This window comes from Pan paniscus, chromosome 6, assembly GCF_029289425.2.
Source record: "Pan paniscus chromosome 6, NHGRI_mPanPan1-v2.0_pri, whole genome shotgun sequence".
Classification (NCBI taxonomy): Eukaryota; Metazoa; Chordata; class Mammalia; order Primates; family Hominidae; genus Pan; species Pan paniscus.
In genome coordinates, this window is record NC_073255.2 from 158,861,005 (window position 1) to 158,888,762 (window position 27,758).

The 27,758-nt window shown below is 34.7% G+C and overlaps 1 protein-coding gene across 4 annotated transcripts in view; it reads left to right on the top strand.

Annotated features, from left to right (window-relative positions):
* PTPRZ1 (protein tyrosine phosphatase receptor type Z1) overlaps window positions 1-27,758 on the top strand; it is a 190,685-nt gene that overhangs the window by 117,494 nt on the left and 45,433 nt on the right. For 2 of the 4 annotated variants that reach the window (XM_003808636.6, XM_008960703.5), the window contains exons 9-12: window positions 7,340-7,524; window positions 8,843-8,969; window positions 15,554-15,600; window positions 21,338-24,896. In XM_003808636.6, coding sequence (XP_003808684.4) covers window positions 7,340-7,524; window positions 8,843-8,969; window positions 15,554-15,600; window positions 21,338-24,896 — 3,918 coding nt within the window. The remainder of the gene's footprint in view (window positions 1-7,339; window positions 7,525-8,842; window positions 8,970-15,553; window positions 15,601-21,337; window positions 24,897-27,758) is intronic. The other 2 variants (XM_008960705.5, XM_008960704.5) reach the window with 1 other exon arrangement.

Genomic DNA, 27,758 nt, shown 5'->3' on the forward strand with positions numbered 1-27,758 from the left:
TCTGTGACTGAAAAAAATAGCAAATAATTTACATTCTTCATTTTGACTCTGTTAATCCTCTGTAAAATTATTGTACTTAACCATAATGAACACCTGGCATATCAAGATGTATTATGTAATAATTTTTATAGATGTCCATTGTATAACAGTCTGCATTTACTGAAATCATTATAAAGAAGTGAGCCACTTGCTTTTATTTTTGCAGTTAAAAAAGAGGAGAAATGAATCTGATTAGACCCACAGAAATTAGTTATTTCTTTCTTCACAAACTAGGACTTGCTTTTTCCATCACGAGTCTTTACACTCAATAAGCATTTATTATCATTTGTCCTGTGCATAGAAATACTGTGTTCTTATGAAAGTTTTTTTTTTTTTTTTTTTTGAGTTGGAGTTTCACTCTTGTTGCCCAGGCTGGAGTGCAATGGCACGATATCGGCTCACCGCAACCTCCGCCTCCTGGGTTCAAGTGATTCTCCTGCCTCAGCCTCCCAAGTAGCTGAGATTACAGGCATGCGCCACCACACCCAGCTAATTTTGTATTTTTAGTAGAGACAGGGTTTCGCCATGTTAGTCAGGCTGGTCTCGAACTCCCGACCTCAGGTGATCCGCCCACCTCGGCCTCCCAAAGTGCTGGGACTACAGGCATGAGCCACCACGCTCCGCCGAAAGTTTTTTCTTAATGGATATACTATCTCCTTTGGAACTGAATTTGAGAATAAGAATTGAGGATTGTATTTATATTCAGTTTTGATCTTTATTAAATTCAATCTGAAAATTTTTATTACATGAACTTATAAAACGTAGAAAATATAGATAAGCACACAGAAGAAAATAAAAATACCCTGTAATTACACTACTCTGTAAATTCACTATTATGAAGATTTTGGTAAATATCCATCCAGATCTTTCTCTGAAATTTTTAAAAAATGTTATTATATTTCACAAAAAATGAGACTATACCACATGTCTGTTTACTGATTTTTTTACTTCATATTATACCTTTAATACATCATTCTTAATTTTTATGTTGTATTCCATCATATAGTTATAACTGTATATTAAACCTTAACCAGTTCCTCAATTTTGGACCTTCAGTTCATATATTTTTTGCCATTATAAATATCTAACATCCTCATTTTGACCAAGAGGAGAAGTAAAAGCTAGCATAAAAATTGTCAAAATCTTGCTCTCAATAAATGCATTGTAGGAAAACGTATTTTTAGAAATACGTTATAAATAATCGCAAAAACCACGTGAGATTTAGATATTCATATAAACTCTGTAAGGTTAGAGACCAGGCCTTATTCATTTTTTGCATTCACAGCAGGCGCTCAATAGATTATTTGCGAATTAATGCATATTTTATCTGTATTTCCATTTGTATGGAGAGTGCCATTTATTAGGAAGGCGTTTCTTTTTGGCATCATGGAATGGACACTGGCTCTTCTAAGGATCACAGAATTTAATAGAACCATCTGGTCCTGAAAGAGTTAGTGAAAACTGTCTTTTTTTTTTTTTTTTTTTGACAGAGTCTCTCTTTGTCACCCAGGCTTGAGCACAGTGTATCGATCTCTGCTTACCGCAGCCTCTACCTCCTGGGTTCAAGCGATTCTCCTGCGTCAGCCTCCCTAGTAGCTGGGACTACAGGCGCATGCTACCACACCTGACTAATTTTTGTATTTTTAGCAGAGACGGGGTTTTACCATGTTGGCCAGACTGGTCTCGAACTCCTGACCTCAGGTGATCCGCCTGCCCTCACCTCCCAAAGTGCTGAGATTACAGGCATGAGCCATCGTGCTCGGCCAATAAACACTGTTTGTTTGTTTGTTTTTTAAATAATGAGTACTACATGTGAATAACAGTACAAACATAGCAAAAGTATGAAGTAGATTAAGTTCAACTGTATCCACGCCTTCCGGGCATCAGATGCTTTCATGCCGCCTTCTTACCACCTTACAAGGTTTTTCTGCTAAGAAGCCGGGACCTGCTAAAGCACAGGGGGGAAAAACAGACCTTAAAGTTCAGTAGACTTGATTTTAAACTCCAGCACCAATACTTATTAGTCATATAAAAATTGTCAACTTACTTAAACTCCCCAAGCTTCAGTTTCTTCACCTATAGAATGGAAAAGTTAAAAATGGTCACCCTATAGGGTTGTGGTGAGGTTTAGATGACCTAAAATTTGCAAAGCAGTACAGTCCCTTGAATGTAATGTGCTACTGACTCATAACTAGTATCATTGTCATGTGTATATATGGACAGCCAAGATATCACAATGAGTATGGTATACTATTCAAGTTTTTCATGATTAAGGTATTCTTAAATAATTGTTGAATAGAATTATGGATGCACTTCAAATCTCATTTGCTAGCATTGTAATATATTTAATACAAACTTAAAAAAACCAAAACAATAAAAGATAAAATAGTTGTCAGGACAGAGTAGCATAAAGGGAGTGTCTTTGTAGCATAATATTTTGACCTATGAGAAATTTTGTACAATTTCCTGAAAAAACGTCATAATGAATTATACATTAGTAGACTTACCTTCTTGAAGGTCAGTGGGTTGTTACTAGCATTTGTTAAGGTCACATGTATGTAAACACTGTACTGCAACTATATTTTAAAAAGTGAAATGAATATTATTTACTTCTTGGAAGATTATATACTACAAATTGAACTGTTGATGAAGTCACTCTGGGTCCCTAAAGACTGAGTGAAAGAGGTAGAATTAGAAAGACTTCTTTTGGCTATTAATCTAAAGTGAATATGTAATCATTCAGAAGTACAAAACAGGGATAGATCTTTTCCAATTACATTCAGCATTTGTGTCAATGTTTACATTAGTTGTTTTAGGATCTGCTACTGCCTGAGGAGAAGTCACAACCTCACTGGTTACCTTCTGGGTCTGTAAGTCATTCAGCTTTTCTCTCAGCAGTCATTGTCTTACTACTTTTAAAAATGAGGCTCATAAACTTCAAATAAGGAAGTGGTGGACTTATTAGCATGTATTTACGAAGCACTTTTGGCATGAGCTGTGTTATACTGTACAGAACTTCAAATTAGTGGGAAATAACTGAGTGAGACCTAGTGTAGTCTCAGGTAATTATGACATTTTCTCTGCCACTCCCTAAGAATCACCTCCCTGCCATTTCGTATCAATCCATATTTTACTCAGAATACCTGAAGCTAAGACTGCGCCTTCTCCCTCAGGGCAGATTGTGCTTCTTCCAAGGCAGGCTAGAGAGCAACAGAAGTGGAAAGAATCTCCTATCTCCCCTTGGTCATCTGCATCAACTTTCTTGATTAACAAAGATTTGTCACAGCCAAGGAATGCATTTGCATTTCTCTGTCTCTTTTCTTTTTTTCTTCCTCATTCAGTGCTTTGCTTATTAATATTTTGGCACTGGTTCCACAGATCACATCCATTCCTATGTACTAGGTGTTCACTCTTCATTTAAGTAATGAGAGGATGAATGATAAAGCACAGGACTTTGTGTCAGCTAAAAGTTTAAGAAGCTTATACCATTTTTAGTAGGAAATGTGTATAAATTTGAAAAGAATTTGGCCTAAATGGCAGAATTTTTCATAAGTTTTTTATACATTCCTCTATCAATGGAGTGCAGAATTTAGAATCTAAAACCACTAGTTACATCTGCGAGCTTACTAAATCTAAGTGTTTGAAAGCTATCACAGGAATGAGCATCCTAAAGGCTGAGACACTATCTTCTTCTTCTGTATGTCTAGAGTGCCTAGAACCAAGCAGATGAGAGTGGAATGCTAAAAATAAGTTTTTAAAGCAAGAACATGTATAGCTCCCTGATAAAGGAGACTACATTCTCATTCTTTATAGTGAGGATTCTTTGCTCACTGTTCATGTATGGTGCAGTGCCATTTACTTGTACTCTGCGTGACTTGACGTGGGCCCCAGACTCACAGCCAGAAGCCTGCACTAACCAGTAATTAGGTTCTCCTTCTTAGCCAGTGTCCCCTGAAGAATCAGTAACTATGACCCAGATCACATGTAGACGTGGAAAGGAATCAGTATGTGAGATATAGTCCTGAGGGGGAGAATGAAGCTTCAACAGTTTCAAACTCCTCATGATCAGGAAAATTATATTTTTGTTACTATTTTACTTTATAGTAGCTTGTATTTGATGTCTGAGTACATATTGATCTGGAAAAATGCTATTGATTTTCAATCCAGAAAATGTACTTTACAGAGTAGGCATGCTTCTAATAAGATAATTGGGCTGGCCGGGTGCGGTGGCTCATGCCTGTAATCCCAGCACTTTGGGAGGCTGAGGTGAGAGGATCACGAGGTCAGGAGATCGAGACCATCCTGGCTAACACGGTGACCATCCTGGCTAACACAGTGAAACCTCGTCTCTACTAAAAATACAAAAAAAAATATCCAGGCGTGGTGGTGGACACCTGTAATCCCAGCTGCTCGGGAGGCTGAGGCAGGAGAATTGTGTGAACCCAGGAGGTGGAGCTTGCAGTAAGGCGAGATTGTGCCACTGCACTCCAACCTGGATGACAGAGCGAGACTGTCTCAAAAAAAAAAAAAAAAAAAGATAATTGGGCTGATTTCAATAGGAAATATATGCAAAACCTGGGAAATTTAGTGTCTATTAATCACTTCTTCTATGGTCATTCCATGGTTTGAACACCAAATAGTGTGTATGGAATTAACTAAATTGTTATTTAAAAGATTCAGCTCTATCTTATAGAAAGGAAACCCTTTGGTAAGATCATAAACTATATAAAGAAATATAGGCTTTTCTGTTAATAACATTCTAAAGTATATATGTTTTTTTCACCATAAGAGCCTGTGTCTCCACATCTAAAATAAAAGATTTACCTGAAGCTTGATAGCATACAACTATATTGTTGATTAACAATAAACACAAGTATTTAAAAAGTAAATTTCTAATTAAAATATAAACTCAAGCTATTACACAAATAACTAACAAACTCTTACAGATTTACAAGGAGGAGAACAAAGAAGTGAAAACTTATGGGCAAGAAAATATAACTTTCTTTTTGGAGCTCTACTTTATATTAATGTTGATTCATAAATTTTGACACGTCTACTGATTGCTACTACTAAGGCGAGACAAACATAGACATCCAACCAAAGTCGTTTCTGCTGCTTAGGCAGTAGTCCTTTGGATGTTTTGCAATGAATCCTTTATTTTTTTCTTAAGAGATTGTTATGCTTTGTATGTATGCATAAAATTAATGCATTTCTTTTTTTTTTTTTTTTTTTTGAGACGGAGTCTTGCTCTGTCGCCCCAGCTGGAGTGCAGTGGCGCGATCTGGGCTCACTGCAAGCTCCGCGTCCCGGGTTCACGCCATTCTCCTGCCTCAGCCTCCCGAGTAGCTGGGATTACAGGCGCCCGCCACCACGCCCGGCTAATTTTTTGTATTTTTAGTAGAGACGGGGTTTCACCGTCTTAGCCAAAATTAATGCATTTCAAAACAGTTTCATCTTGAAGTGTATAGTTCACTTTAAATCATTCCCATTCTGTAAAAAGTGGAATTGATTTTTGGAGGACGAAATCTACAAATGATATTGTCCAGAGTCACTTCCAACTTTTCTAAAAGTGAACTTGGGATTCATTAGAAGCAAGAACGAGCTTGTTGCTCCAATGATAGAAACGTGAATAGCTCACTTGAGACAATTTGAAGGTCTTCTGCCATCTGGTGGACATCAGTAGAAGTCTCACTCAGTAGAGTAACATCATGTAGTATACACCTAAATTAAAATATATTTTCTTATTCTGAATTCATGTTTTTTGATAATGAAATAATTTTTCTTTTATTTCTAAAGGAACACCCCAACCTAAGCCCTCCCTAAACAAAAAATAACATCAAAGGTTTGAAGTGAAAAATAATTTCTAACTGATATAAAGCTATACATGTATTTATTTGTAAAAGGTATATATATATTCATATTTCCTAAATAATTTCTGTACCACTGCTAGCATACTGTACATATGCTATGCCATTGCTATCATATTGTACATATGCTAAAATTGTGACTACTAAGTATTATATGTAAAATTTGTTTCCATTTGTAAGACCAATTGTTAGTTGTGGGTGCCCTCCGGTGTTCATGAGGTGAACTGCAAACTAGCAGAGACAAGTCATTTTGGTCACAATCGGCGGCAGTTGTTAACATATTTTTGAGTCCTTGTAATTGTTGTATCAGTGATGACTGATTTACCTAAGTCTACTGCATGCTCGCATTGAGTGGCTTTGTAACTTCAGGTGTCACCTGAAAACAAGTAAGTATATTAATTAATATTCAGCCTGAGAGATCTTTCTCTCCCTCTGCTTTGCAAATCTGGCCCATGAAGAGATATTTATTACTCTGCTTCGTTAGTAAAATATCATAAAATGTTATAGTTTTTCTTTTCCAAATTAGTCCAAACTATCACATTATAAGTGCATTTTGGAAAGTACCAGGGCACTCTCTGATGGGACTAAATTTGGGGCATGATTCCCAGCATGGGCCTGAATTCATTTTAAGCAGTCTCTGAATGATTTTTCATAATACTACTTTTTCAGATGAGACAAACAAGTCTCTTAATTCCCTAAAATTATTTTCTTAATTTACTTATGATAACAAAATGGGATTTTTGTCAGCACGTCTGAAAAATACTGAAATGGCAATTTTAGGTTTTCTTTGGTTTTCTCTGGTTGGGAATTTTAAATTAGTTCAAGGATTCTCTAATAACAAAATGTTCCAATAATAGTATGTCTTTCATAATTGAAATTATCCTCATCCTGAACTGAATATATTTTCAGGTACCAAACAAGAGAAATTAAGTCACCATGAGCTTGCAGATATTCTTTGTGCATTTATTTCTAAAAATGAATCTGTATGCCAGGTATATTCAAAACAATGTTCTAGGCAATATAGAACTACAGAGCTATGGTTCTTATGTTTATAATCCACTAGAGGAGTCAAGATTCATTCAGGAAAAATATAATACGAAAGTATGCAAATAATGCAGTAATAATGATAAAATAGGCAATTGACAATGACAGAGATCACTTCAGTAGAGATTAATGTGCGTAATGAAGGAGGTAGCATTTGACCAAGACCTTTCCAGAATGGAAAGCTGGGATTTGAACAGATAGAGTTAAGAGGGGTGGAAAGAGTATTTTAGATATAGGAAATGGAATAAGCAAAAGCTCCACAGTGGGAAAGTGTAACTTTTTACTTTACATTGAAATAAAACACAATACAATTTTTATAGAATATGTTTTATTTATTCAAGTCCTCAAGGATAAGTTCTATCAACAACTGTACTTTTTTCTCTCTGAAGTTTGTAGTTCAGAACCAGAAAATGTTCAGGCTGACCCAGAGAATTATACCAGCCTTCTTGTTACATGGGAAAGACCTCGAGTCGTTTATGATACCATGATTGAGAAGTTTGCAGTTTTGTACCAGCAGTTGGATGGAGAGGACCAAACCAAGCATGAATTTTTGACAGATGGCTATCAAGACTTGGTAACTATATGATCAGTTGTTTTACATATGGTAACATTATAATTTAATTTCCAAGGTAAGAACTTACAAATGGTTGTATATTATTTTCCTCCATTACTTTTAGACTTTAAGTGAAGGTGGGGTAGGCTGAGTATTTTTAAATTTAAAAAAAAAATTTTAAATTAGAAGCTATACTAAATTATGTTTAAAGTTACATTTAATTAAATGGATATCATAACTTTGCCAACAATAACACTATAGAGTAGATACATATGACTTATGAACTGGAGATCATTTAGTGTGGCCTTTCTTAAGATTTCAGTTGTAGAATAGTGCCAGAATCTCAGTGCCCTGATACATTTTATATTGTGTCTTCCATTACGCTATATCAGCACAGGAAAAGTAGAGTAGGGGACATACAAGTCCTCTTTGTTGCACCAAAAAATTTTCAGATAACAGCTGGGAAGTCATGATTGGGTCAGAACTTTGGGGATGTAAGAAAACACTTCTTACAAAAAGATCCACCCCTGCCTCCCTCCACCAGCGCATGCGAATAAAGTACAGATTCCTTTTGTGGCCTGAGCATGTCAGTATTAAACTTTGCTCTGGTAGGGAAGTGTTGGCCATAGATTAGGGTGTAGTTGACAAACCTTCATCTGGATGTAGGTCCAGAAAGTCCCCACTGCAGGTTAAAGGACACTGGACTCTGCACTCAGGCACCTAGAGTCCTGCAAGTCCTGGGAACCTGCATTTAAATAAAAATGCACTGTTAATTATGTTTCATATCATGTGGACAAAATGGATAAAATTTTAGTAACCTTTTAATTCAGTTGCCTAGAATATGGAGATGCAATGACCTGGGAAAATTGTGAAATAAATAGTAATAAAAATGTTTATTTCATAATTACGTGAAGAAGATAATTCTATTACTGTTCTTGCATATATATTGTCAAGAAAAAGAGATAACTTAGTTGTTCACCTTTTCACATTGCTCCTTGTTTGCAAATGCCCCCGATTTATTTGTCTAAAATATTAATTTTTAGTTTGTAGTACTAATTTATGAATTTGATGAGTTCTGGCTAAAAATGAAACTTCCTGAAACTAAATCTGATTTTTAAAAAGCAAAAAAAAAAAAAAAAAAAGCCTAGCTTTCCAGTTCTTCATAATTCACAAATACCACAAGTTTAACTAAGCAACATTGCATAAACTTTTCCTTAGGTTAATAAAATAGAAGTATTTTCCATGGATCAGGGAGAAAAAGTTTTCTAGGAAAGATACCTAGTGTGTTGGTAGTCCTATGAGAATAACATTTGTATAATTACTAACATCTTTCTTTTAGGGTGCTATTCTCAATAATTTGCTACCCAATATGAGTTATGTTCTTCAGATAGTAGCCATATGCACTAATGGCTTATATGGAAAATACAGCGACCAACTGATTGTCGACATGCCTACTGATAATCCTGGTAAGTGCCCCCAGATACATCTATATATTAACTCAATAAATTAGGTTAGTTTAATTACTGTATGCATTGATGCTTTCTGTCTATATTCTTTTGGCCAAAAGGCAAAGTGATTATCTCTTAAGTCTGGGTTGCCGGGTAATTTTTTGGGGCATGGGACCCATTTCTCATTCAGCAGGTCTGGTGCCAGACAATAAGTAAATTTATCCTTAATATTGGAGTTTACCATTTGTAAAATAAGAGTGACTAAACATATTTATAATATTGTAATAATCATTAAATGAAAATTGCTATGTAAATGTTGAGACTGTTATTTTGGATAATTAAGAGTTGGTTTAATTTGTATTTATTTCCTCTTTTCAGCCCCCAAAGCATTATGTAGTAAGTGTATACATGATCCTAAGACCATGTGAGGTACTTTCAAATATCTATACAAAGCATCTCAAGAGTTTGTCTTAGATCTATTTTTCTACTTTTTATAATTTGGTTATGGGGAGTGGGGTGTTTTCCTCTTGGTTGATTGCCCTTACTCTTTCCCAAAAATAAGAAACAAAAGTTGTTTCTACTTGTGTTTTATTTGCATGCACCTTCTCTAAATGTATGGGAAAATCTTTTGATCTTAGAGCATATGCAATAACTGAATCAAATGCTGACCATCATAATTTGACAATTTACAAGTTTACATAATTAAGTTAGTTTTCCTCTTGTCACTGTAAGCAGTTTTAAATAATAGACCTGCATATATGTATATATACATATGTATAATCACATACATCTGCATAAATACATACGTAAATATATATATTCTTTGGTCATCCATATTAGGAGTCTACTCATTGAAACTTTTACAAATTTTAATGTAAGTGAGTGGTTACAAATTATATTAATTATAGCCTATTTTAGTTTTACCTATGGCAGGAAAACTGATGTGCACAGTTTGCATTGTTGTCTAAATGCTGTAGCAGGGACTTTAATCCAACATGAGCTTAAATAAAGTACTTGCTCATTGATCACCTTACCATAGCTGTTCTTACTAATTGACTTTTTAAGTTAAAGACTATATGTGAGAGCATCAAATATTATAGTATGCATCATTCCAAACTACAGGCTACAAAACTTGCCAAGGTATCTCCCAACTTGATATTAACAACTAATGAATATTACTACTACCATGATGGCAATATCATTATTTAGTATTTCTTATGACCTGCCTCATGGCCTGGGTATAACCATCTTTCTTATTGCCTTTATTTAGCATTGTTTTTCAAAATCAGGTTATTTTTTAATGGAATGTGAGCTCTAAGTCTTATAGAAAGGCGAGTATCAAAGTAACTGACCATGATTTTAACTATGCCATATCACGCTACACCATTGCATGGCAACCATCACCAAAGTTCCTCACAATGAGCTACCCAGAAAATGACACCTTTAGCCATACAACATTGATCATGTTGGCCAACACCATGTGTGAATTGATTGAAATATGGCATATAAAAAAATCTCTTCTACCTTTATTTATGCATTTTGAGTATGAAGTATATTGAACACATTCACTTAATTTTGTTACCTTGGTTTAATTATGCTACTCTAATTTTGTACCTAAAACAATTTCTCAGGAGTTTGCAAAAAATTATTACTTTTACCCATTTATTTTTATACTGTTTCCTATTTTATTCGCTACGCCAAAGCTTTAAACTTTCTGAATTTTTTTGTTCTTTTTTATTTTGGAGAAACTTATTGCATATGAAAGAAACAGATTAAATATGTATTTTCTCCATAAGTGATTTCTGAGTGATCCTGTTAGACTGACTCTATATTGGCACAAAGTATAATATTCTTCTATCATTTGTTGTATTTTCACATTTGTACTAAATAATAAATATTATTAAAACTTAAAATTTCTATTTATTTAAAGGACCGGGACACTATTGAACGTTGTAATAATGAGATGCTTGTTCGGATACACCATTAAATCTCCGTGGATGCCTCAGTCTCTTAAGGCATTTTGTATAGTAATGATGTGTTAGTAAAAGATGGTATTTGATTTGATGTTTTGATATGCTATGCCTCTTAAAAGCTAAGGGTTACAGACTTAGGTAGATTATTCCCTATTATTTCTACCAAAAATTCCTGCATCAAAAACCTCTTCCTCCAAAGTTTGGGATTATCCTATTTTTTATAAAGAAAAGATTGGTTCTCTTAGGAGTTACTCTTTCTGATCTGAAAGGCTGCAATGGCATTTTATCCACATATTTACAATTTAGTATTGAAATTACATTGTCTTAAATATTGTTTCTTTGGTAAATATATCCCAATGAAAGTCTTGACAGTAATACTATCTTGTGGCTTGGTAAAACAGATTTGGTGCCTACAAGATTAGTGAATTTTATTATTTGTGTGACTAATATAGATGTAAGTGGCTTTTGAGTTTGCTGCTTATTTCATGGTTTTTATTAATACCACTTCATTCTGTTAATCATGTTATTTTATTAGCTTGGTAACTGTAATGTAGCCTATTTAATAATTCTATTATTATTTAGGATAAACTGTTTACTAAATATTGTATTGCTTTTTGCTTTTGTTAAAAAGAAATGAAGAAGATAATTTATAATTGCTGTCATTCTTTGATAGATTTCATATATATATATATATATATATATATATATATATATATATATATATATTTGAGGTGGAGTCTTGCTCTGTCACCCAGGCTGGAATGCAGTGGTGCAATCTTGGCCTGCTGCACCCTCCACCTCCTGGGTTCAAGCGATTCTCCTGCCTCAGCCTCGTGAGTAGCTGAGATTACAGGCATGCGCCACCACACCCAGCTAATTTTGTATTTTTAGTAGAGACAGGGTTTCGCCATGTGGGCCAGGCTGGTCTCGAACTCCTGACCTTGTGATCCACCCGCCTCGGCCTCCCAAAGTGCTGGGATCACAGGCGTGAGCCACCGTACCTGGCCAGATTTCAAATATTTAAATCAGTTTCCCTGAAGAAAAACTCAGTCTTCCAAATAGTGCCTTTAACTTCCTAAATGTGATAAAACTATGCATTTAAATTAATAATTTGCTTACTTTATTCTTTGTACCTTTTAATTACACTTGTGTACAAAAGTATCACCATAAACTATGCTCATTATTATTTCAAATTGTCGTTTAAAAAAATGTGTAAGTTTGCATTCAGAAATTAAATTTATCAAGGAGCCTTTTTAATGTTAAAAAGGAATGTATATTCTTTTAAAAGATTTTAGTTACATTTATGAATAAATAATTTCATAAATATATTTATCTTATTGTTACTAAGATAATTATGTTTATTTCTCATATAGAAGATAAAGCTAATTAACATACAGCTCTGGAGGGATTATTTAAGTACATGTTTTAGGGCCTTGATAATTATATGTGTTAGATTTAAATGCATGATGAATTAAATCCACAGTTTTCTTGTTACTGTGTGCTTTCAGTTGTATAACAATTGTCTTAAGTCACCATACATCTGTCCTCACTCTACCTGTACCATCCTTCCTATTAGTGTTATTACATTATTATATGCAGAATTATAGTTTGAAGCAGTTGCGGTCTACATTGCTTTTATTTCGTGCACTGTGAAACTTGGCTTATCTTCAAACAATTAAATAAGCCTTGCTTGCTCACCTACATCAGTGTTGCTTTTTTGTGTTATAGAAAATTAATGTGTTCCTAATGTGTTTTTTTAATCTAACATTACATGTGTCCCAAAACAAAACCAGAATGAGTCAACAGTTTTTGTTCAGTTATTACAAAAATGTGAATTCTAAGTGTTCACTCAAAACAAAAAGTACTGATAGTTTTTCACTATCTGACTTTTTTCTAGCCTTTATGGAGTCTATTTTGATGAAGGGAGATGATTCTATAAGCCAGTATAATTTTTGAACTATTTAATATATTGGTAGTGCCTGACTCAAACCAGTGGTTACTAAAATATCAGTTATTACTTGTGAGAAAGCAGCAGGTTTAGGGGTACCCAATATGAGAGGTTGTGCCCATCAGCAGAGCTAAACTTTGAGTTCAGAATGTTGAATTCACAGTTCCAGAATTATGGCTTCAAAATCTTTAGGAAGATAGAAACAATCTTCCAAATTATTTTATTTCAAAATTGTTATGAAGAGACTCAGCAAAAGACTTCTGGATTCTAAGAAATAGAGGTATTGAAGTATTCCTGGGAATTTCAGTCAGTTCAAATGATCTCAGTCCAGTTGGAAACCAGAATAAAGAGGCTTCAAGGTGGGTTTATATGCAGTAATATGAATGTGCTAACACTTGGGGGTGCTTACCCATGAGAGTGCCAAGGAGACGTGCCTAGGCCTACACATGTTTTCCCAGAGCCAAGGAGGCCCAAAGAAAAAGTCTTGCTTTTATTACAGTAAACAGTAATCCAATTATAAGTCATTAATATTCTTTAGGGGATGTGATTGGATTAAAACCCTGTATTGTAACTTACTAGAATAGAAACCATAATCCCTATAGTTAGTTGATGCTCTGGTAAAATGATAAAAATAAGTCTAATGCAATACACACTAAAAATATTAAAGAAAAAGGGAAATAAATCCTCAATGTGATAGTTATACATACCCTTCCCCAACCCTTATTACGATTAAATAAGAAAATTATATTTGCCCGTTAAAAGTATGAAGTTAGGTGGAGTTAGACCATTTTTAAAAAATTTTGAACACCTTCTTAGGCATGTTGAAACAAATGGAAAATACTTGATATTTTTGTATAACCTCTTGGCAGAGCAAAAGCCTACAGTATGTGTACCACTAATAAGTATTTGATTATGATTTGCCATTATGAGCATTAAATATTTCAACACTCTATGAAAAAGAGTGGCTACACTTCAAATTATTTTCAATAAAACTAGGTATCGTCTAATGGGCTTAATTTGAAGATTTTTTATATGCATGAACTTCTTTAGTTATAGCTTTTAGAAAATCGTAAGGAAGGTCATTTGTCTGTCACAGTTTAGTTGCATCTCATTTTTAAATTCAAATGTATTAATTTGCATGGCGATTACAAAGACACAAGTGTTTGAGATGATTGAAATCACTTTAGTTTGGAAACATAAAGAATAAAGAGCATGAAGAACAGACGGTGAGAAAAGGATTTCATAAGAAGAGAAATAGAAGAAGGAGACCACTAATGATCAAAATAAAATTTCCAAAGTCCTTCATGGTTAGTTTTAACGAGAAAAAAAGTGAGAATTAAAAGTAAGATTGTGATTGTTTCTAGTGAGTACTTTCCTTTTTAAATTACAGGAGTTGTTTAGGGTAAGTAATTTTGAAACAGCCAAGTTGTCAAGAGTATGAACTTTATCTGAATCTTCTTGGAAGCTAGGCATGCTTAACAGATTTTACATAAATTCTCATTTTATGGTTTTCAATATATTAATACCCAGCAGTCTTGGTAAAAAATAAACTCAAGAAACTTTGTATTGGAAAACAGACCTGGGTATGATAAACATTTAATGTTGGTTCAGTTATACCTTGAAATTTCTATAGAGTATGCATTTCCTTTGAGGACATAAAACATAGAACATAAGCAGCATTAGGATAGTGCAGAGCATAAATTTTGGCGATAGCCTGAGATTCCATAAAGGCATAGGAGTTTGAAGAACATCATTATAATAATGCTCAAACCTCACAGTTACTTTGTCTACCATTTTCCTAATGACCCAGGCAACTCAGACCAAGACTAAAGAAAAATTCTCCTCTGGCCGCTCAGTAACGTGGTAGAGTGGCTAGATTCCTTCTTAGGAGAGAAAGAACCAGCTTAGTCTTTCCTGACATTCCCTGACAGGTCCTGTTTTAGAACTGAGATATATGTTGATTCTGATTTGTTGGGACAAACAGACATGAATGATTCTGGTCATCAGATTCTTTAAGTAGACAGCATTAGCTGAGTTTCCCTGGGGAGAATGCACAAGATTCACTCTGTTAGTTCTTCTTGCTGACAGCAAGGCTGGAACGTGCTAGAAAACACTCTTCATTTTACCTGGTGCAGCACCCAGTATAGAAATAGGTATGAGGCCAGATTTGAGGAGTAAAGATAATTATTTGTCCCTTAGTCAAAATAGAAACTTAAGGAAGAGGTAGCTAAATAAGAAAATAAATTCTACCAATTCTCCAGAAAATCCCTGGCATTTCCCCAACCATGCTTTTATCAGCCCTGCTAAGGATGAAATAACTCTGTACTGATGAAAAATTATTTGCGTTTCTTTACACTCAGTTTTATCAGTTTCACTGACCTCCTCTCCGTTCTTAGCTTCAATCAGACTTAGGGGCAGGGGAAATGGGGAAGGGAGTGGAGTGGGAGGTAGAGATCAAGATTTGGGTAGAGTTGCATATAAGCTCATGTAGTGTTGTGTTGTAGTGTTCAGTAATGTTGAAAACTAAAATTTGGAATTTTTATTGTGAGAAAGTCTGTATTTTCAAAGCTGACATTAACTTTTTTATTCTTTTTAATTTTTTCTCTTTCACCCAAAGGTAAATCCACAAAGGCCGAAATAGTTGAATAAAAACTTTAATAATTTTGTTTTTAATTTTGTAGAACTTGATCTTTTCCCTGAATTAATTGGAACTGAAGAAATAATCAAGGTATCATAGCCATTTTTATATTCAAATGTTTTAATATTAAATGGTCTATTTTGAATTGTTGCTTGGGTGTTAGGTATTGCCACATGAATAGAAGTTGTGTGTATGATTCATTGTTTGTGGGGTTAGTTGCTAAGCTTTATATATAGATAGTCACATAATTTATATACATGATTCTCTTATGAAGAAGTTGAAAGATGTTTTGATTGGTATAGTACTAAAAAACAAGAAATATAAATGGTGATGAAGAAAAAAACAATGAACTTTAAAAATAATTATAGCTATGCACTACAGCTATAAACTGGAATTTTTTTAGTCTCCAAATTTTTCTGAAAAACTAAAATTATATTTAACCAGTTCTTAACATTCTACAGTTTATATATAAATAACCAACGATTGATAGATTAACGATAAATGTGGCCCAAAATATAAATTGTATATATATTTTTTGCCCATTTAAATTGTTTATTATTTAAGTTGATAAATATTCATTTACTCAAAGAACATTGTGCTGACAACAGGCACTTATACTACGAGTAGTCTATACTTTTTAAAGATAAAATTTATAGGTATTTGAGACTATACATTTTAACATTATTTTATTTTTTTAAATAGAGAGAAAATGATTGTTTAATATCTTTTATATTTCATCATATGCCCTAATGTGCCGTTCATCATAACTGAAATTATATATTCAGTTCAGGTGCTATTGTTGATGATAATACAAATGTGTACATGTGTATAGATTGTGTAGGAGCTGATAAAAGTGTGACAACTAGTGCTGTTATCTAGCAATAAATAACAATTAGGTCTTTCATAGGTATAAACTATCTTGATATTTTATGTATCTTATGGCTAGTCTCTCTTACAAGGGACTATTTTACCAAAATGACCAGTCTACTTTGTAACAGGAGTTTATAGATTTCAGCTTAGAATAACTTTATCTGTATATGTACATACATGCTCACATGCGTATGGAGATATATATATACATATATGTGTATATATATATATACACACACACATACAAGCGATCAACAGAATTAAGTCAAAAAAGAAATTATATTTGTACTGAGTTGTTAATTCAAATAATGGGTCTGACATACTGATGTAAGCCCTTTTTTCAGTAATTGGTGCCATGTATTAAATGATATTCTGTTTAAGTTCCGTCTTTTATATGAGTTTTACACATCACAGACTTTTTAGAAAGGACCAAGGAACGATCAATTATTTTTCATAGTAATTCCCATTACCATGATTCACGATCCATGCTTAGTTACTTTAGTTACAAGATCCATGTTTAGTTATTTTTCTTCTCTATTGCCATTAACCCTAAGGCAACTTTTACCATAAGCCTACAAAAGTTATTTAAAATCTTCCAATGTTAATTACTAGTAAATTTCTACATAAAACTATAATATTGTATTTAGTATAATATTTAGCTGTGTGAATAGGCTACACATGTGACTTTATATACATTTTAAAATATTTTCCATTTTTTAATGGACATATAATACTTCTACATATTTATGAGGTATATAGTGATCAAATCAGAGTAGTTTGCATATCCATTATCTCAAACATTTACCATTTTTCTGTGTTGGAAACATTTGAGATCCTTTTTTCTACCTATCTGAAAATATATATTATTGCTAACTGTAGTCATCCTATATGCTATCAAACACTAGAACTTATTCTTCCTATCTAGCTGTAATTTTGTATCATTTAACCAATCTCTGCCTGTCGCCCCCTCCCCACTACATTTCTCAGCCTCTAATAACCACTATTCTACACTCTACTTCTATTAGATCAACTTTTTTAGCTTCCACATAAGAGTGAGAACATGCAGTATTTATCTTTCTGTTCCTGGCTTATTCCACTTACATAATGGAGGTATATCTTTATTTTTGTCATACACTCTACAATAGAGATACCTAAAGCTATTCCTGTCATGGTGCCTCTGGTCTCGCCATGTACATATATGACAAACACAAGCAGATCTTCCTGTTAGAGAAGAATGTGAAGATATGTGAGCAGGCTGGCTTGTTGTAGTCAGAGAAAAGTTCCTAGATAGGAGAAAAAAAAAGCCTCCGTGCATCAACCCAGGTCCCAACAGGAAACAGATGCCACACTCAAGTGGAGTCATGGAGGTTAATTTAATAAAAAAGGATGATTCACTGGTGTGGGAAGTCTTAATGCAAACAAACAAGGGGTGGCATTGTACATTTGGTATGAATGATATCAGGGACTCGTTGTTCCATCTAAACTGAAAGGCAAGAGGGCAAGGAGAAGGTGCAGAGAGAATGGCACAGCAGATGCTGTGGCCTCTGTAATGGGATAGCACCATCCTGTGGTGACCAGTTAGGTAAGGAACCTCCCAAGGAATAACCACATTCTCTGGCCACCCGCCTAGAATGAATGGAGACAGGTGGAGAGAGGCTGTGGAAAGCAAAATGAGAATATATAACACATTGAGGAAGGAGTCACCTGAGAAGGCAGAGTAGAATTAAAAATCAATGTCATTACTTGTTGGTAGAAGGCTATGATCTACAGGAAAATGAGGAGGAGAAAGAATTCTTATGACATTAGGCTTATTTGGTTTGTGGGGCTTTACCCATGGTGGTAGTACCCAAAGAAACAGCAGCTCTAATTCTTTGAGCTGGAAGAATCCTTGGTACTGCCAAGGGGGAGGGAACCAGCTACCACCACACAGATGGGGATTTAAAATAAAGGATACAGGAGCAGTGATTGGTAAGCTTGGCTTGGTAAATTGGTAGTAGTTCTTGCTATTGAAATTAACTATTGTATTAATAATATATTGTCAAATTGAAAGAGACCCATGTCATAATATGTCTTCCTGGAGCATGATTATGAGATGGGATGAAAACACTTCTTAACCAATCCACTATTCACTTCCTTTGCTTCATGCAGGAATGAATGACAGGCTGGAAAATGCATGGAATATATTCGTAATTACTTTTAATCCCTGAATATAGAAATAAAGAGTTTGAAGGATATTTCTTAGATCCTCTCCAAACAGAAATGTATGACTTTGCAAGACAAAGTATCTGTAGCATGATCATGGCTTTACACTAACTTTTAAAAATGAAGTTGTCAAGGATAACATATGACACAGATCGAAACTACAGTGGAAGAAAGAGTCACAATAACTCCATAAAGAAATTGTAGGAAAGAGTATTTGTTAAAATATTTGTAGTCAGATATGAATAAAGTAATCATAGGGTATGAATGATATGTTCTCCTTAAAATGTTGACATAGCCAATGTGACCTTACAGAGATCAACAAGATATGGTAGGGTAGGATTAATGAAGGTCTAATCACCCTCACTGGGTTCTGAGAGGTTCTGAACCTCATAACGTTTATAGAACGCATATGTATCTGATGTGTGCATAGTTTTTTTCCCAACTATGTAATAAGAAGAGGTGTGTAGCATTATGTTACAATAAAAATTTTATGAAAATTTACATTGCTTATAGGAGGATATGATAAAGGATATTTATGTGGAAATATAAGCAAAGAGAAAGAAATGTAATATTATTGTGGAAGTCAATAGACATTGTTAGATCATATAGAGAAAATGGATGACATATCTTTGGGGAACTTTTGCTGTGAAGGAGAGACGAGAAGTAGAATGATAACTAGAAGGTGAATTAGAGGTTTTCCTTTGTGTTTCCTTTAAATAAGAGAGATCAGAGTTGATTTAAGCTGATGAGAATTATCTGTTTGAGAATTTGAGAAAACAAATCAGAAACACAAAATAGACTGAACTACTCAATTATGTTCAATTCCCAGGTTCATGATAGGGACTAGATCTAAAACACAGAAGTGCGAATTAGCTTTAGAAAGGAAGGAAAACAACTCTTTAGTTATAACAGGACAGGAGGGGCAGAGATAACTTGGTTGGTCCCTGTTTTTATGTTAAGAAGAAGTGTGTCTTTGGTGGCTTCTATTTTCCCTGAAAACAGGAAGGCCATCTGCTGAGAATGGGAGGAAAGGATAGGAAAATGAAGGTTTGACAGAGTTTTGGTAGAGAGAAAGAGTGTGGAGTGATACCAGAAAACTAGGCAAATATTTAGGTTTGCAAAAACAAGGAAGAGTTTAGAAACTCCACACTGCCAAGCTTAACATTGATCCCCAGCAAAACTCTGGATCACATTATAAAACAAATATTTATGAGAACTTCTAAGGAAAGAAGAGATAATTGGCACCAACCAATTTTCCCTAAAAGCAAGTCAAGGCAAATTATTCTCATTTCCTTTTGCATTAAGTTTTTAGGTTTGTAGATTATAGGAATATTTTATTTAGGAAATTATTTGGGAAAATCTCTCAGGTGGTCCTTGTGAACAAGGTATCACACAGAATGTAAAACTTCATAAAGAATACTGACTACTTGTAAGGAAATTTTTCAAGGGAATCTGAGAGAGTAGCCATTTTTAGCACTCAATATAATTCAGATCAAGTGCACTAACTTCCTAAAGTTGTCACATATGCTTCAGAAGATACTCACAACCAGCCAAATAATTAAGCTGTAAATAATGAGGCCGCCATTAAGCTTGGAATCGTGTGTTTCATACAGTGCAGATTTCCGTGTGTATGACACATGCTCATGAGCACACACGGCTTAAGATTCAGATTCTTTCTACTGATATTGGTCAAGTTCTCAATGGCTGTACTCAGTAATTTTTTTCTTTTAAGGAACATGGCCTTAAAATATCTAATAGATGATCAAATAAATGACAATTCTAACAAGCTGTTGGGTACAAAGATACTGACAAAATCATGTCCCACATGAACTAAAAAAAAAAAAACTTGATAACTTTGGCAATTGAGTTTTCTAAGTATATAATTAGATATAATATGCCCAGTTTTATGTACATATATACGTATATGTGTATATATATACATATACGTATATGTATATATATATATACATATACGTATATATATACATATATTGAATCTTCCATGCAATGAAGATTATGCTTAAAGCATAGGTCTTGGTTAACTTCTAGCTAGAAGACTAGACGTCTCCTCCTGGGTCATTGCATGGAAGATTCAGCCTCCTGAATGGTGATTCTAAGGGAAACACAAAATTAAAAAACTAGGAGTAGAATCATATATTGACAAGTTGCCTTTGAAATATCTGCCTAAGTCTTAAGTGGAAAATATTAAAAAACAAAAGGAAAAGAAAACCAAACACCTCTTTTAGTTCTAAATCTTCCCCTTATTATGACCTTAAAATTATGATTTGCTCTAAATAGATATAATTAAATATTCTGAATGTTCAACTACTTTGATCTTTAAAATAGTTTCATCGCCAATTCTTATTACAATAAGCTAATGGCTATTTACCTTGATGCCTGATGAACAAAGAAATATAAAAACAATAAAATAAATGCCATGTTAAATAACACTGTCAATAAATAACTACAGTGTGTCTTCCTTTTAAATATGTGGTATCTATTCATTTAACCACTTCTTTCCATAGCATTAAAATAAAGGCGGCCATAAATTAGGTGTTTTCATTACGTTTAATTACTCCCCCGGAGAGCGGATGGTAAAGGTTGTAGGTTAGAGGTATGCATTGTACAGAATGGTGTTTTATGAGGATGAGAAGTTCCCAAGATACCACAAGTGATGATTGGCAGTGTAAGATATGAAGATTTTCTTTTTCTCTTATTTCCTTATGACTCATTAAATCTTGTTTGCTTTTCAAAGGAGGAGGAAGAGGGAAAAGACATTGAAGAAGGCGCTATTGTGAATCCTGGTAGAGACAGTGCTACAAACCAAATCAGGAAAAAGGAACCCCAGATTTCTACCACAACACACTACAATCGCATAGGGACGAAATACAATGAAGCCAAGACTAACCGATCCCCAACAAGAGGAAGTGAATTCTCTGGAAAGGGTGATGTTCCCAACACATCTTTAAATTCCACTTCCCAACCAGTCACTAAATTAGCCACAGAAAAAGATATTTCCTTGACTTCTCAGACTGTGACTGAACTGCCACCTCACACTGTGGAAGGTACTTCAGCCTCTTTAAATGATGGCTCTAAAACTGTTCTTAGATCTCCACATATGAACTTGTCGGGGACTGCAGAATCCTTAAATACAGTTTCTATAACAGAATATGAGGAGGAGAGTTTATTGACCAGTTTCAAGCTTGATACTGGAGCTGAAGATTCTTCAGGCTCCAGTCCCGCAACTTCTGCTATCCCATTCATCTCTGAGAACATATCCCAAGGGTATATATTCTCCTCCGAAAACCCAGAGACAATAACATATGATGTCCTTATACCAGAATCTGCTAGAAATGCTTCCGAAGATTCAACTTCATCAGGTTCAGAAGAATCACTAAAGGATCCTTCTATGGAGGGAAATGTGTGGTTTCCTAGCTCTACAGACGTAACAGCACAGCCCGATGTTGGATCAGGCAGAGAGAGCTTTCTCCAGACTAATTACACTGAGATACGTGTTGATGAATCTGAGAAGACAACCAAGTCCTTTTCTGCACGCCCAGTGATGTCACAGGGTCCCTCAGTTACAGATCTGGAAATGCCACATTATTCTACCTTCGCCTACTTCCCAACTGAGGTAACACCTCATGCTTTTACCCCATCCTCCAGACAACAGGATTTGGTCTCCACGGTCAACGTGGTACACTCGCAGACAACCCAACCGGTATACAATGGTGAGACACCTCTTCAACCTTCCTACAGTAGTGAAGTCTTTCCTCTAGTCACCCCTTTGTTGCTTGACAATCAGATCCTCAACACTACCCCTGCTGCTTCAAGTAGTGATTCGGCCTTGCATGCTACGCCTGTATTTCCCAGTGTCGATGTGTCATTTGAATCCATCCTGTCTTCCTATGATGGTGCACCTTTGCTTCCATTTTCCTCTGCTTCCTTCAGTAGTGAATTGTTTCGCCATCTGCATACAGTTTCTCAAATCCTTCCACAAGTTACTTCAGCTACCGAGAGTGATAAGGTGCCCTTGCATGCTTCTCTGCCAGTGGCTGGGGGTGATTTGCTATTAGAGCCCAGCCTTGCTCAGTATTCTGATGTGCTGTCCACTACTCATGCTGCTTCAGAGACGCTGGAATTTGGTAGTGAATCTGGTGTTCTTTATAAAACGCTTATGTTTTCTCAAGTTGAACCACCCAGCAGTGATGCCATGATGCATGCACGTTCTTCAGGGCCTGAACCTTCTTATGCCTTGTCTGATAATGAGGGCTCCCAACACATCTTCACTGTTTCTTACAGTTCTGCAATACCTGTGCATGATTCTGTGGGTGTAACTTATCAGGGTTCCTTATTTAGCGGCCCTAGCCATATACCAATACCTAAGTCTTCGTTAATAACCCCAACTGCATCATTACTGCAGCCTACTCATGCCCTCTCTGGTGATGGGGAATGGTCTGGAGCCTCTTCTGATAGTGAATTTCTTTTACCTGACACAGATGGGCTGACAGCCCTTAACATTTCTTCACCTGTTTCTGTAGCTGAATTTACATATACAACATCTGTGTTTGGTGATGATAATAAGGCGCTTTCTAAAAGTGAAATAATATATGGAAATGAGACTGAACTGCAAATTCCTTCTTTCAATGAGATGGTTTACCCTTCTGAAAGCACAGTCATGCCCAACATGTATGATAATGTAAATAAGTTGAATGCATCTTTACAAGAAACCTCTGTTTCCATTTCTAGCACCAAGGGCATGTTTCCAGGGTCCCTTGCTCATACCACCACTAAGGTTTTTGATCATGAGATTAGTCAAGTTCCAGAAAATAACTTTTCAGTTCAACCTACACATACTGTCTCTCAAGCATCTGGTGACACTTCGCTTAAACCTGTGCTTAGTGCAAACTCAGAGCCAGCATCCTCTGACCCTGCTTCTAGTGAAATGTTATCTCCTTCAACTCAGCTCTTATTTTATGAGACCTCAGCTTCTTTTAGTACTGAAGTATTGCTACAACCTTCCTTTCAGGCTTCTGATGTTGACACCTTGCTTAAAACTGTTCTTCCAGCTGTGCCTAGTGATCCAATATTGGTTGAAACCCCCAAAGTTGATAAAATTAATTCTACAATGTTGCATCTCATTGTATCAAATTCTGCTTCAAGTGAAAACATGCTGCATTCTACATCTGTACCAGTTTTTGATGTGTCGCCTACTTCTCATATGCACTCTGCTTCACTTCAAGGTTTGACCATTTCCTATGCAAATGAGAAATATGAACCAGTTTTGTTAAAAAGTGAAAGTTCCCACCAAGTGGTACCTTCTTTGTACAGTAATGATGAGTTGTTCCAAACGGCCAATTTGGAGATTAACCAGGCCCATCCCCCAAAAGGAAGGCATGTATTTGCTACACCTGTTTTATCAATTGATGAACCATTAAATACACTAATAAATAAGCTTATACATTCCGATGAAATTTTAACCTCCACCAAAAGTTCTGTTACTGGTAAGGTATTTGCTGGTATTCCAACAGTTGCTTCTGATACATTTGTATCTACTGATCATTCTGTTCCTATAGGAAATGGGCATGTTGCCATTACAGCTGTTTCTCCCAACAGAGATGGTTCTGTAACCTCAACAAAGTTGCTGTTTCCTTCTAAGGCAACTTCTGAGCTGAGTCATAGTGCCAAATCTGATGCCGGTTTAGTGGGTGGTGGTGAAGATGGTGACACTGATGATGATGATGGTGATGATGATGATGATGACAGAGATAGTGATGGCTTATCCATTCATAAGTGTATGTCATGCTCATCCTATAGAGAATCACAGGAAAAGGTAATGAATGATTCAGACACCCACGAAAACAGTCTTATGGATCAGAATAATCCAATCTCATATTCACTATCTGAGAATTCTGAAGAAGATAATAGAGTCACAAGTGTATCCTCAGACAGTCAAACTGGTATGGACAGAAGTCCTGGTAAATCACCATCAGCAAATGGGCTATCCCAAAAGCACAATGATGGAAAAGAGGAAAATGACATTCAGACTGGTAGTGCTCTGCTTCCTCTCAGCCCTGAATCTAAAGCATGGGCAGTTCTGACAAGTGATGAAGAAAGTGGATCAGGGCAAGGTACCTCAGATAGCCTTAATGAGAATGAGACTTCCACAGATTTCACTTTTGCAGACACTAATGAAAAAGATGCTGAAGGGATCCTGGCAGCAGGTGACTCAGAAATAACTCCTGGATTCCCACAGTCCCCAACACCATCTGTTACTAGCGAGAACTCAGAAGTGTTCCACGTTTCAGAGGCAGGTTAGTTACGGATCAGAAGGACAGATTGAGGTGTGGTGGTTTGCTTGCTCTAAAAGTAAAACGAAAATTATAGAAAGATAGAAATTTGGTAAAATGGTACATCATCATTTTTAAAATCAAAACATTCAACAAATCAGTCTCCAGTTTCTGCAGTATAATTTTATTTATTATTTCAAACAATTATTTAACACATTTTGGTTTTTAATTTAATTCTCTCCAAAATAGACAAAACAATTTTTATTTATTGTCAATATTTCATACTCTACAGGATGCCTTTTATGGGTGGGGGCAATTCTGTTTGCATAATACATTTTTAGTACACTGCGTTTAAAACAAGATCAGAGTATGCTATTTTAGATGATTTTAATTTTCATACTTTTGTTCTAAAATAAGTTGTAAACTAATTCTATTTAATTATAAAATGAATTATTAAATCTGAGAGTAATGTGACATAAGCACTTCTCTCTGACACACCCCTGTAGAAAGGAATTAGTTAATTTTCACATTCATATCAGCTTGGGGAGCTTTATTTATTATTATTATTTAATTAATTAATTAATTAATTTTGAGATGGAGTCTCGCTCTGTCGCCCAGGCTGGAGTGCAGTGGCGCAATCTCGGCTTACTACAAGCTCCGCCTCCCAGGTTCACACCATTCTCCTGCCTCAGCCTCCCGAGTAGCTGAGACTACAGGCGCCCACCACCACGCCAGGCTAATTTTGTGTATTTTTAGTAAAGACGGGGTTTCACCATGTTAGCCAGGATGGTCTTGATCTCCTGACCTCGTGATCCACCCGCCTCGGCCTCCCAAAGTGTTGGGATTACAGGCGTGAGCCACTGCACCAGGCCAGGGAGGTATTTATTTATTTATTTATTTATTTTTTAAGTTTTAGTACTAAGTTTTGAGAGTTAATAATGAAGTTAAAAATTTTTTTAATTTTTTTTGTCTTTCTTTATCTTAATGTTGCCTAAAGATGGCAGTGTAAACCATCAAAATACATTTTACTTTATGCCTGCTGTTACACACTTTTTTAAGTTAAATAATGGGCATTAATCTGTACAGTATGTATAGGTATTGTATCACAAGATGTAAAACACTAAACATTTTTCTGTAGAAATGAATTTCATTTGTGAATGTATTTTATGCAAATTAGCTTACTGACCAGATGTTTCTTAGAGCAGATTATGTGCAGTGTTTATAATACAGATGTCTGCTTTAAATGCCAATGGAAAGAAGAGGGAAGTTCAATTCTATTAAGTATAGAAAAGTAATACTTTCATTGAATTGGTCATAAGAATTTTATAATTTGCTTTTATTAAATGTGAACGTATCTTAAAGTTTAATAATGAAACTATTTAAATCTTAACATCAAGTTAAATGATAGGCTAATGTAACAAAATGCACTCATTGTATAAAAGTGAATATTTGTAATCCAGAACATAGACATCAGTCTCATTAGAATATTTTTCCTCTTTGCGATTTCATCTTTTTAATTAGTTGTATATTTTTTCTTCAGTGCAGCAGCAATTAAAAGTTTGTACATTTTGATAGAAAACTTTTTCTGTATTCTGAATTGATACCTATTTAACATTGCATTTTAAACACTTAAATGCTGATATGTGAGAATGAATAATGAATCCATAGGTCACTATAGTCATTAGTGCTGTCATATATATGAACTGTTATCTGTTCTCAATTATAGTAGCTGCTTTTTAGTGTTCATTAGATTTATGTTAAAAGAAAATATCAGGAATCCATCTATCTGTCTTACCAGGTAGTGACATTGATACGTTCTTGCTAGACTATACTATTATAGAAGGATATATATAATGAGATGCTAAACCGAAAATTATTGACTAAAGCTTAGCAAGTTTCTCTTCAGTGCACGAATTAGTTTTATTTAATTATCAAGAGTATGTTCTCCCACTAATTAGGATAAAACAATATGAATATGACATCCAACATTATCATGTAACATAATTAGTGAAGTAAATAAGATCAAACAAGATTAGGGGAAAATTCTGGCCTATTTTAAAAACTGTATCTATAAAATCATATGTAATCTGTCTTATCCAATAATTGAATATATCCCTTTATCAAATGCATGCAGACTAGCTCTGAAACTTAAGATTTTATGGTGTATTTCTAGAATGCAGAACAATTTACAGGATGTGTTCTTTAAAATACTATAGATAAGGCAAATATTAGTATCCACAATTTATAAATGAGTACACTGACACCCAAAGATACTAGATTATTTGATCCAGGTCACATGAGTAAATACAAAACTGAGCCTGGAAATGTCTATCTCTTAAAGATTATGCTTTCATGTTAGGGGCCAATTAAATAAATGTAATGCTTAAATTGTAATACCAAAATTATACTATCTTATTCTCAAAACATCTTTTAAAATGTTAATCTTAGTTTTTTATTTCTTAATTACCTATTAATTAAATATTTTAATTTAGGTAACTCATATATACTACTGAGCCATCTCAAGGAGATATTTTAGTCTCAAATAAATAAAAATAAAATCAGTAAAATTAATTCCTCATTATAGTACACAAAGCAACCAACTGATTGTCTGTGCTTTCATATGATATCCTATTTTGTGTAAAAGAGCTAGGTTTCATGCCATAGTTTGATCATTCTGACTCCTTAATTAAAGGATTTAAGATCAAATATCCCAGAGCACTTTTGAGAAAAGTTTATACACAAGACTATATGTGTGTGCATGTGTGTATACAGTGTCTGTATATAAATAAGTGTATATGGTATATTTACATATATAATGCATTATATATCTTATATATATGACATATGATAGGACATATCTCATATATATGTATGCTATACATATAT